At 40.0% G+C, this 13,030-nt stretch overlaps 1 protein-coding gene across 1 annotated transcript in view; it reads right to left on the bottom strand.

The window, feature by feature from the left end:
• LOC115104025 (corticotropin-releasing factor receptor 1-like) overlaps nucleotides 1–11,058 on the bottom strand; it is a 164,294-nt gene extending 153,236 nt beyond the window's left edge. Inside the window, exon 1 of the mRNA XM_029625164.2 lies at nucleotides 10,057–11,058. Within this exon, the coding sequence (XP_029481024.1) occupies nucleotides 10,057–10,080 (24 nt within the window). The 5' untranslated portion in view covers nucleotides 10,081–11,058. The remainder of the gene's footprint in view (nucleotides 1–10,056) is intronic.
• Nucleotides 11,059–13,030: the final 1,972 nt, after the last annotated feature.

Raw genomic sequence — 13,030 nt, 5'->3', positions numbered from 1 at the left:
AGAATGTATAATGTCAGAAGAATAGTAGAGAGAATGATTTAGTTGATCTTTTATTTCTTTCATCACATTCCCAGTGGGTCAGAAGTTTACATACACTCAATTAGTATTTGGTAGCATGCCTTTAAATTGTTTTACTTGGGTCAAATGTTTTGGGTAGCCTTACACAAGCTTCCCTCAATAAGATAAGATAATAAGATTAATAAGATTCCTCCTGACTGTGCTGGTGTAACTGAGTCAGGTTTGTAGGCCTCCTTGCTCGTCAACGCTTTTTCAGTTCTGCCCACAAATGCTCTATGGGATTGAGGTCAGGGCTTTGTGATGGCCACTCCAAAACCTTGACTTTGTTGTCTTTAAGCCATTTTGCCTCAACTTTGGAAATATGCTTGGGGTCATTGTCCATTTGGCAGACCCATTTGCGACCATGCTTTAACTTCCTGACTGATGTCTTGAGATGTTGCTTCAATATATCCACGTAATTTTCCGTCCTCATGATGCCATCTATTTTGTGAAGTGCACTAGTCCCTCCTGCAGCAAAGCAATCCCACAACATGATGCTGCCACCCCCGTGCTTCACAGTTGAGATGGTGTTCTTCGGCTTGCAAACCTCCCCCTTTTTTCCTCCAAACATAACGATGGCCAGTATGGCCAAACAGTTCTATTTTTGTTTCATCAAACCAAAGGACATTTCTCCAAAAAGTATGATCTTTGTCCCCGTGCAGTTGCAAACCGTAGTCTGTCTTTTTTTATGGCAGTTTTGGAACACTGGCTTCTTCCTTAACCTCTTCAACCTATGGGGGCGCTATGTCATTATTGGATAAACGTGCCCGTTTTAAGCGCAATATTTTGTCACGAAAAGATGCTCGACTATGCATATAATTGGCAGCTTTGGAAAGAAAACACTCTGACGTTTCCAAAACTGCAAAGATATTATCTGAGTGCCCCAGAACTCATGCAACAGGCGAAACCAAGATGAAACTTCAAACAGGAAATGAGCAGGATTTTTGATGCTCTGTTTTTCATTGTCTCCTTATATGGCTGTGAAAGCGCCACGAATTAGCCTGCCCTTTCTATCGTTTCTCCAAATTGTCTGCAGCATTGTGACGTATTTGTAGGCATATCATTGGAAGATTGGCCATAAGAGACTACATTTACCAGGGGTCCGCCCGGTGTCCTTTGTTGAAATTGTTGCGTAATCTCCAAGCTGCTCGCATTCATCCATGTGATTGAGACAGAGAGGAGACTTCCAGGAATGATATATCATGAAGAGATATGTGAAAAACACCTTGAGGATTGATTCTAAACAACGTTTACCATGTTTCAGTCGATATTATGGAGTTAATGTGGAAGAAAGTTTGGCGTTTGGATGAATGAATTTTCGTTTTTTTTGGTAGCCAAACATGACGCAGGAAACGGACCGATTTCTCCTGCATAAATAATCTTTCAGGAAAACTGAACATTTGCTATCTAACTGAGAGTCTCCTCATTGAAAATATCCGAAGTTCTTCAAAGGTAAATTATTTATTGAATGTTTTTGCTGGTTTTTGTGAAAATGTTGCCTGCTAATGCTAACACTAAATGCTAATGCTAAATGCTAACGCTAAATGCTAGTTTGCTATGGTTGAGAAGCATATTTTTGAAAATCTGAGATGACAGTGTTGTTAACCTCTTCAGTCGACCCTCTACTTTTTTGAACATTCTGTTAAAAATCGCGCAACATTTCAGCGCCCTGCTACTCATGCCAGGAATATAGTATATGCATTTGCTTAGTCTGTGTGGATAGAAAACACTCAGACGTTTAAAAAACTGGTTAAATCACTGCTGTGGCTTTACCAGAACGGCATTTACATCGAAAAGCACAGGAAAAACTGATCACTGAAAATGGGAAAATATATCCATGCGCTACTTGATCCCATTGATAAAGGTGAACCACAATTAATTGACTGAGGTTGCAGTACCTACAGCTTCCACACAGTGTCTAGAGTCTTGTCATTTCCCTTCGAGTTTTTTCTTGGTCAAACACATGCAGGACACCGTATCTAATCCGGTCTAGGACCGGATATTTTCGTTGAGTTTCTAGCCGGACATTTTTCCAGACGGACAGCTAATGATCTTTACATCGCCTCCTGATGAATTTTATCGCTTATTAACGTTTACTAATACCTAAAGTTGCATTACAAACGTATTTCGAAGTGTTTTGTGAAAGTTTATCGTCGACTTTTTGAATTTTAAAAAATGACGTTACGTTTTGAAACAATGTTTTTTTCGTTTATCACACAGTCTACATATAACGATATCTAGGCTTTATATGGACCGATTTAATCGAAATAAAGACCCAAATAGTGTTTATGGGACATCTAGGAGTGCCAACAAAGAAGATGGTGAAAGGTAATGAATGTTTTCTATTTTATTGTGCGGTTTGTGTAACGCCGAAATGCTAATTATTTTGTTTACGTCCCCTGTGGGTCTTTTGGGGTGTTGCATGCTATCAGATAATAGCTTCTCATGCTTTCGCCGAAAAGCATTTTAAAAATCTGACTTGTTGCCTGGATTCACAACGAGTGTAGCTTTAATTCGATACCCTGCATGTGTATTTTAATGAACTTTTGAATTTTAACTAATACTATTAGCATTTAGCGTAGTGCATTTGCATTTCCAGAGCTCTAGTTGGGACGCAAGCGTCCCGAGTAGAAGCAACAGGTTAACAAAAGGCTAAGCTTAAGAGCTAGCATATTGATTTCATTTCATTTGCGATTTTCATGAATAGTTAACGTTGCGTTATGGTAATGGGCTTGAGGCAGTAGTCATGATCCCGGATCCGGGTTGGCTCGACGCATGAAGTTAATGAGTGTCCTTTCAGGTTATGTCAATATAGGACTTGTTTTACTGTGGATATAGATACTTTTGTACCTGTTTCCTCCAGCATCGTCACAAGGTCCTTTGCTGTTGTTCTGGGACTGATTTGCACTTTTCGCACCAAAGTATGTTCATCTCCAGGAGACAGAACGTGTCTCCTTCCTTCTCCCAAGGATGAACCAGACTTGTGGCGGTCTACAATTTTTTTGGCTGATTTCTTTTAATTTTCCTATGATGTCAAGCAAAGAGGCACTGAGTTTGAAGGCGGGCCTTGAAATACATCCACAGGTACATCTCCAATTGACTCAGATGATGTCAATTAGCCCATCAGAAGCTTCTAAATCCATGACGTAATTTTCTGGAATTTTCCAAGCTGTTTAAAGGCACAGTCAACTTAGTGTATGTACACTTCTGACCCACTGGAATTATGATACAGTGAATTATTGTTGAAAAAAAACACCTGTGTCATGCACAAAGTAGATGTCCATACCGACTTGCCAAAATTACAGTTTGTTAACAAGAAATTTGTGGAGTGGTTAAAAAACGAGTTGTAATGACTCCAACCTAAGTGTAAGTAAACTTCCGACTTCAACTATAAGTACAGCTAGCTTGTACAATTTAAAGATCTTGTTCTGTTTTTTACACAGTTTTATAACTTAAAAAATAGCTAAAAGAAAAATGCTATTGCTGCTACTAATAATAGTTCATAGGATCCTTATTGTTGTTGCTAAAGGAATCACATTTAATCAATATTTGTGGCCCGTAGTGATATGTGTCATTCAGGGTAACAAAACATTGTCATACAGTATAACACCAGTATTTTATATTAAAATACAATAACTTTGTTTTGTTGACTCAGAGACAAAAACAAATCTCAAAGGATTAAGTGAAATATATTTTTATAGATTTTAGCAGGAAGTTTTTGTAAAAAACCTGTGACACATCAAATATGAGGGAGTCAAAATAAAATAATGTCAGTTTTTCTGGGTAGTTATATTTCTGCCCGTCTAAGGATGGATATATAACCTTGTGATTATAACACTTAGTTTTATGAATTATATTTTACTAGGGTACATTCATATGAATCACAAAACAAATGATTTATTGGCTTTATTTTTGATTATAACTAATAATAGGGCATAGGTGACTCTCCAATGATCATAAAAAAAGCATTTCAGGGAATTGTAATTGCTGTTTAATTTTATTGTTACTTTGAAAACCTTATATGACTTCGACCCATGAACCTGAGAGCTCAGAATCACAATCACAGTGTGAGCCAAGATATACTATCGATTCCTTTGGGGGAGTGGGATGGTGTTCCCGAAAATGGAGAAGGAGCAGGCAATTCAACAGCGAAATCAAAGATGCACCTATCCATAAATGGAATCGAAGTGGAATTGTTTTTCCTCTGATTTATTTTTACCCGTTTCAATGGATGTGCCACCTTGTCCCGGTTCCGCTGTTTCGACTCTCTCTCTCTCTCAACCTATGAATGCTCAGCTATGAAAAGCCAACTGACATTTGCTCCTGAGTTGCTGAACTGTTGCACCCTCTATAACCACTGTGGTTATTATTCTGATGTAAAAATATATTTTTCTAAAATATATTTGATTGTTTGCTGTTCTACATGCTGTGTATTCACTAACAGTCTGAGTGATGGGACATTTTTATAGTATCTGTAACATATTTAGGTGTGTATTTAATCTGCATCTTAACTTCTTAAAGTAGCAATCAGCAGTAGAAACAATAACAAAGTGTCTACCTGCTCCTCTTTCGGTAAAAAACTGAGGGATGGGGCTGGAGAAATGTAACCACTCTCAAATTCATAGACAGAGCTATAGATGCAAGGACTGACCATTCATGATATCAAAATTGTAAGCCTGTTTCTATGATCTGTTTCCCCTACCATGTACCCAGTTTGCTTTGGATAAAGGCATCTGCTAAATGGCATATATTATTCAAGTCTACTTTGACTCTGCCAACTAGCTGCCCAGTGTCGTTACCATTCTTTCAAATAGAAGGCAGCCAAAGCTAGTTGAACACACTACTCCAGTGACAGGGACACAGGATTAGTGCACACTGAAAGTAGTTTTAATGGATTTCAATGGTTATACAGTACCAGTCAAAAGTTTGAACACACCTACTCATTCAAGGGTTGTTCTTTATTTTTACTATCTTCTACGTTGTAGAATGATAGGGAAGATATCAAAACTATGAAATAACACATATGGAAGGAATCATGTAGTAACCAAAAAAGTGTTAAGCAAATCCAAATATATTTTAGATTTTAGATTCTTCAAAGTAGCCACCCTTTGCCTTGATGGCAGCTTTGCACACTCTTGGCATTCTCTCAACCAGCTTCACCTGGAATGCTTTTCCAACAGTCTTCAAGGGGTCCTACATATGCTGAGCATTGTTGGCTTCTTTTCCTTCACTCTGTGGTCCAATTCATCCCAAAACATCTAAATTTGGTTTAGGCTGGGGTGATTGTGGAGGCCAGGTCATCTGATGCAGCACTCCTTCTAGGTCAAATAGCCCTTACACAGCCTGGAGGTGTGTTTTGGGTCATTGTCCTGTTGGAGAAAAAACCATAGTCCCCAGATGGGATGGCGTATCACTGCAGAATGCTGTGGTAGCCATGCTGGCTAAGTGTGCCTTGAATTCAAAATAAATCACAGATAGTGTCACCAGCAAAGCACCATCACACCTCCTCCTCTATGCTTCACGTTGGGAACCACACGTGCAGAGATCATCCGTTCAACTACTCTGCATATCACAAAGACATGGTGGTTGGAACCAAACATCTCAAATTTGGACCATAGGACAGGTTTCTACTGGTCTAAAATCCAATGCTCATGTTTCCTGGCCCAAGTAAGTCTCTTCCTATTATTGGGGACCTTTAGTAGTGGTTTGTTTGCAGAAATTCGACCATGAAGGCCTGATTCACGCAGTCTTCTCTGAACAGTTGATGTTGAGATGTGTCTGTTACTTGAGCTGCAATCTGAGGTGCAGTTAACTCCAATGAACTTATCCTCTGAGGGCAGAGGTAACTGGGACTTCCTTTACTGTGGCGGTCATCATGAGAGCCAGTTTCATCAAACCAGTTTCATGGTTTTTGCGACTGCAAATATCTTCCTGATTGACTGACCTTCATGTCTTAAAGTAATGATGGCCTGTCGTTTCTCTTTGCTCATTTGAGCTGTTCTTGCCATAATATGGACTTGGTCTTTTAACCAAATAGAGCTATCTTCTGTGTACCACACCTACCTTATTACAACACAAAAGCATTAAGAAGAAAATAAATTCCACAAATTAACTTTTAACAAGGCACACCAGTTAATTGAAATGCATTCCAGGTGACTGAAGTTGATTGGGATGAAGCTGAAGCTTCATGAAGCTGATTGAGAGAATACAAATAGTGTGCAAAGCTGTCATCAAGGCTAATGGTGGCTAATTTGAAGGATGTCCAATAGAAAATATATTTTTATTTGTTTAACACTTTTTTGGTTACTACATGATTCCATATATGTTATTTCATAGTTTGATGTCTTCACTAGTATTCTACAAGGTAGAAAATAGTAAAACATTAAGAAAAACCCATGAATGAGTAGGTGTGTCCAAACTTTTGACTGATAATGCATATATATACAGTGGGGAGAACAAGTATTTGAAACACTGCGGATTTTGCAGGTTTTCCTACTTACAAAGCATGTAGAGGTCTGTAATTTTTTATCATAGGTACACTTCAACTGTGAGAGACGGAAGCTCAAACAAAAATCCAGAAAATCACATTGTATGATTTTCAAGTAATTAATTTGCATTTTATTGCATGACATAAGTATTTGTTAGTAAGAATTCCAGCTCTCACAGACCTGTTAGTTTTTCTTTAATTATGAAGCCCTCCTGTTCTCCACTCATTACCTTTATTAACTGCACCTGTTTGAACTCGTTACCTGTATAAAAGACACTTGTCCACACACTCAATCAAACAGACTCCAACCTCTCCACAATGGCCAAGACCAGAGAGCTGTATAAGGACATCAGGGATAAAATTGTAGGCCTGCACAAGGCTGGGATGGGCTACAGGACAATAGGCAAGCAGCTTGGTGAGAAGGCAACAACTGTTGGCGCAATTATTAGAAAATGGAAGAAGTTCAAGATGACAGTCAATCACCCTCGGTCTGGGGCTCCATGCAAGATCTCACCTCGTGGGGCATCAATGATCATGAGGAAGGTGAGGGATCAGCCCAGAGCTACACTGCAGTACCTGGTCAATGACCTGAAGAGAGCTGGGACCACAGTCTTAAAGAAAACAATGAGTAACACACTACGCCGTCATGGATTAAAATCCTGCAGCGCATGCAAGGTCCCCCTGCTCAAGCCAGCGCATGTCCAGGCCCGTCTGAAGTTTGCCAGTGACCATCTGGATGATCCAGAGGAGGAATGGGAGAAGGTCATGTGGTCTGATGAAACAAAAATAGAGCTTTTTGGTCTAAACTCCACTCGCCGTGTTTGGAGGAAGAAGAAGGATGAAGAACACCATCCCAACCATGAAGCATGGGTGGAAACATCATTCTTTGGGGATGCTTTTCTGCAAAGGGGACAGGACGACTGCAACGTATTGAGGGGAGGATGGATGGGGCCATGTATCGCAAGATCTTGGCCAAAACCTCCTTCCCTCAGTAAGAGCATTGAAGATGGGTCGTGGCTGGGTCTTCCAACTAAGGAGTGGCTCCGTAGGAAGCATCTCAAGGTCCTGGAGTGGCCTAGCCAGGCTCCAGACCTGAACCCAATAGAAAATCTTTGGAGGGAGCTGAAAGTCCGTATTGCCCAGCGACAGCCCCGAAAACTGAAGGATCTGGAGAAGGATCTGCAGTGTGTGCAAACCTGGTCAAGAACTACAGGAAACGTATGATCTCTGTAATTGCAAACAAAGGTTTCTGTACCAAATACCTGTTCTCCACACTGTATGTTTTACCTCTGACAAATTGGGGGGGCCAAATAAAATCACCTGCATGCCGAATATGGCCTGTGGGCCGGCCGCCTGTTGGGGAACTTTGTTGTATAGTGCTAGCACACACTGTTATTCCTCAAAAGCCATTTTCCCATCTGTCAGCCAAGCAGCCATTGGTGATCAGTTATGTGATATGGTTGGGTGGGAGGATTTAAATCTCTGTAGCTTCTGTGCCCATTGAAATAGAATTAATGTACTAGAATTAAGTCAATTTAATGGGAATGTCCGCTCTGTGGTCTGGTCCTTTCCATCTGAGGACTCTGCCTCAGGTTAATTAGATCAGCGGGGACAGACAGACCCAGACTGTAAATAGGAGGACATTGAGATATTTAATTGAAGAAGTAGACATTGATATCTAATTGAGGAAGAGTTTATATGAGAGGCTAAACAGACTGGAGTCTCACTGACATTCACACCTGATGAAGGAACAAGGATCTGTTTGCCTCTGAAAGAGGGCCCTGTTTAAGACTGTCCTTAAAAGTTTGGTAGACTGGAAAAACAGTTGTAGGCCTACAGAGTCTGTCTGTACAAATTGGGAGTATAAAAATAACATTATGTTAGTGATTCATTTGAAAACGTAAAATGTATTGTTTGGTGGAGAGGAAAATAATGTCTACAGGGTCAGACAGTTTGGCAAATTTAGAGTATAAAAATGATATGTTAGTGATTCAATTTAACATAATCAAATGATCATATGAAAATAAAAGACATGGGATGGTTGCCCAGTAAAAACAAAAAGTGATCTGAGAGTGTACGTTGTCTAGCTACTGTTGATGATTGATCTGCCATCAGATATGCATAGTTGGTTTTATTTGCATTTCCACTTCCTCATTGTCCAGGTTGCCTTTTCTGCTTAAATTAGAATGCCAATCTCACTCCATTTAAAACTGTCAATCCCTTCACCTCCTAGCCCCGAGTAGCATTCCCTCCTCTCTCTCCATTGGACAAATGCCAGACTTACTACCTCAAGCAATAGGATTAGTGTGATTCACAGGCAGTGGCTGTGTAGAAATGAATCCCCTACTTGCACCTGCATGAGTTTGATTCTCAATGCTTTGTTGCATACACACCAGATACACACCCCTGGAATTCAAGAATGAAGAATCCCGTGCAAGTAGGCCTGTGCAAGGGCTGAATAAGTGTTTTGTTGCCTTCGTCGCTTTCAATCTGCGCAGGTAATGTTGGCTATGCGGATGTGATGATTGTATAAGAAAACAGTCATATCTAATTAAACCGATTTAGATTTGAACCTCATTCAAACGTGTAATGACAACGCATAATCTTCTCCTAAATTAGGCTAAATCAGGCGAGCCACAAAAACACCGAAAGATTGTCTGAAATGTAACAATGCATTCATGTCCAACTATCTGGGTTGGGCTTTTAAAGGGATTATCTGTTGTTATTAGCCTATACATTTAAATTAAGAATGCTGTTGTAGAATATAGCTGAACTTTGATTTAGGTGACGACAAGTTCTCTCTGTCATTAGGCTATTTTAAGAACCCTGGAATTGGGATTCTTGAATACAAGCCAAGTGAATGAATCAACAAAATAATGTACATAACAATATTTAGCAATAACCCTTTTAATCATAATAGTTAGTAGTGCTCGAGAGCTCCAGTGACAAAATTACCTGCATTTGAAAAAGTATATTGTTCACTAGATATTGTTCTTTACAGGAGTAGTAAACGAAAAACACACACACATACTGCACACACACACTTTTACATTCATAATTTACTGCTGCTACTCTGTTCTTTATTTCACTCGTATTATTATATAACCTGATGCTTAGTCACTTTACCCTTCTCTCATGTACATATCTACCTCAAATACCTCGTAACTCTGGTAGGCCTACTGGTAGCCTACTCTCTGTATATAGCTCCATTCTTGAGTATTTTATTTTATTCCTCATGTTACTATTTTATTTATATTATTATTTCTAAACTCCGCATCGCTGGGAAGGGCTCTTAAGCAAGCATTTCACGGTAAAGTCTGCACTAGTTGTATTCGGCGCATGTGACGTGACACATTCAATCTGATTTGATTTGAATATATATATATATAATAATCAAAGTCCCAAGCAGTGAGAGTCTAAAACACAATCTCGGCTGAGCCAACAAAACAACATAGTAATTAACTGAAACGACAACACTCATTTTCAAAGCATCTCGCATGCACCTGACATACCTGCGGAAGAATTCGCAGCCACATTTTTTCTGTGCGTTTATTTGCTGATTTCTCCAAACTCCACTCCTTCCTTGCCGCAGCTACTGTGTTACCACGAGATGCCTCCGGTACCAGAGTAGGGATACTCAATCATCAACAAGAGAGGATATCACACCACTTTTGGAATGAATCTTGCACACATGAAACACCAACTGTCAGTCAGTTACTTATCGTTATGCATTTTCTCAACTCTGAAGTCCCAATAAGCCTCTAAATTGCCGGTCATTATCTTATCGAGATACGTTTGTTTTGATCGGTGTCAGTCCATTTCAGAGGAAATTCAAACGTCTCTTCGGAAATATTGGTTGTACTATGTAGTTCAGTAGTCTATTTCCTTCTGTATTTACAACGCTATATATTCCAGTGAATGGACTTTTCCAGGGTACCGCGTTTTGCGTGGTTTTAATAATAGCCTACATGTAAATAACTCTTCTTCTCCATGTACATTAAACGAACATGACAGGTTCCAATAATTAATTCAGTGGGCCGATTGAAAGTCGGTCAGAGATTGAGGTCGGGTCTCGCGAACTTCAAAGCGTTGACAGCCTTTGCATCGTCCTTTCTCAACCCCTCTTCATAACAGTCCTCTCAAGTATTGCTTTTCCGATGTGCGACTGGTCCGGTGCTCCAATATTTATTTTCTTAATGCTGACTTCTCCAAAATACCATTTAACTTGTAATTGCTAGGCAACATACACCACACGCCTGTCTCCGAGGGACAATATAGCATGAATTAAAAGCTGCCCGCTGCGCTCCAAAAACTGAAAAGGGAAGAGTGCTTCGCAGGCTCAGTTTCAGAAATCGCGTAATATGATGTGTTTGACATAACTACACCGGTATCCCCTTAACGCAGTGCGCGTCCACAGTCTTTATCGCTCTTGGGGTGTTTCAGCTCCGATTCCACTTCACTCAGTCCGACCGACTGCTTTCAGAATTTGAAATATTTTGTTTGCGGTGTGTCTCTCTCAGCCTCCATAGGCAAATAGAACAAACTCCAGCATGCGATCGCATAGACTATCCTACGTCACTGCACACTTTACGGCTCTCCTCTCTTCACTTTTGTTTTTCCTCCTGAGAGCAAATTACCTTAATTTCACTTTTATCAAAACAACATGTTAGACATGCTTCTCGATTTATGGCCAAGGGTACACAACTCCAGGGAGCAGGAAAATGTGTCTGTGAAGCTGTGATATGGTTCAATGAAAGCAATCATTTGCCACTGAAGCCCCATTGAAAGCTGTAGACCCATGTCATATACTGTATGGGAACATAAAGATAAATAATTATAATGTAATTTAGGCTGGCCACTCAAATAATCCCCGTACCCCTTCTTCTCTTTCTCCATTGCACTGCATTATCTCTCCTGATGCCCCAGCATGTGTTTAGTTCCCTTACAAGGAAAAAACACACAATTTCACATGTGAAATTTCTACATGTTTTGCACATGCAAAATTGTATTTCATGTGAAAACATGTGGTTTTGGAACACTTTACATGTGATGTGATTTCATATAAAGTTTCATGTGGATTTTCTCGTGATCACAACGTTACATAAGTGGATTAACATTTTCCCATGATACCCTGTAAACAAAAAGTCATTAGGATGTCTACAGAACGCCACAAAATAGCTGCAGTTTTTACCACGTACATATTAGACACATGTATGTTTATTTAAACATTATTATTCAGTATTTACTCACCTGGGATTTGAATAACTTCTTGCTTCATGGCATTCTGATCTTCCTGCTACGCCACCAGTGACTGATTTCACCTGTATTCCCATGATTTGGACTTCATAGTAAATCTCAGCTTTGTATAATACGTTCAAGAAAAACTATTATATTTATCATAGTGGTTCAGGAGTACGGTAAAACGGAATTATATGCCCCACCAACACTGTACAGAAACCATCAACTTGCTGAGATAAGTAAATTAAATAAACAATGAGAGAATAGTCAGATAACTAAAATAGTGCAGAGATGTATTATAGGTAATGAATCTGTAGGGGACTTCTAAGAATGCTACAGACTTTGTGGTGCAGCAGAAAGGTCAGTGTAACCCAAATCCAGAGGTTTTTGATTTCAAATCCAAGGTTGAATCATATTGAAAATTCAGTAGTAAGTGATTATGTCAAATGTAATCATATTGTTATTGATTTGTACACCTTTTTTATAACACCTTTTTCAAGGTAAGCGTACCACGTAACTTAAAACCCCCCATTCCTGTCAATGTAAATAGTCCGGGTGGCCATTTGATTAATTGTTCAGTAGTATTTTAGCTTGGGAGTAGAAGCTGGTAAGGATCCTTTTGGACTTAGACTTGGCGCTCTGGGACCATTTGCCGTGCGGTAACAGAGAGAACAGTCTGTGACTTGGGTGATGAGTCTTTTCCAATTTTTTGGGCCTTCCTGACACCGCCTAATATATAGTTCCTGGATGGCAGGAAGCTTGGCCCCAGTGATGTACTGGGCCATACACACTACCCTCTGTAGTACCTTATGGTGGGATGCTGAGCAGTTGCCATACCAGGCAGTTATGCAACCGGTCAGGATGCTCTTGATGGGGCAGCTGTAGAACTTTTTGAGGATCTATGCCATTTCTTTTCAGTCTCCTGAGGGGGAAAATGTGTTGTCGTACCCTCTTCATGACTGTCTTGGTGTGTTTGGACCATGTTAGTTTGTTGGTGAAGTAGACACCAAGGAGCTTGAAACTCTCGACCCACTCCACTACAGACCAGTCAAAGTGAATGGGTGCATTTTCGGCTCTCCTTTTCCAGTAATCCTTGATTAGCTATTTTGTCTTGCTCACGTTGAGGGAGAGGTTGTTGTCCGAGCACCACACTGCCAGGTCTCTGACCTCCTCCCTATAGGTTGTCTCAACATTGTCGGTGATCAGGCCTACCACGCTTGTGTTGTCAGCAAACTTAATGATGGTTTG

The sequence above is a fragment of the Oncorhynchus nerka genome, linkage group LG21 (assembly GCF_034236695.1).
Source record: "Oncorhynchus nerka isolate Pitt River linkage group LG21, Oner_Uvic_2.0, whole genome shotgun sequence".
NCBI lineage: Eukaryota > Metazoa > Chordata > Actinopteri > Salmoniformes > Salmonidae > Oncorhynchus > Oncorhynchus nerka.
The sequence above is the reverse complement of the archived record's forward strand: the minus strand, read 5'-3'. Positions and strand labels throughout refer to the sequence as shown.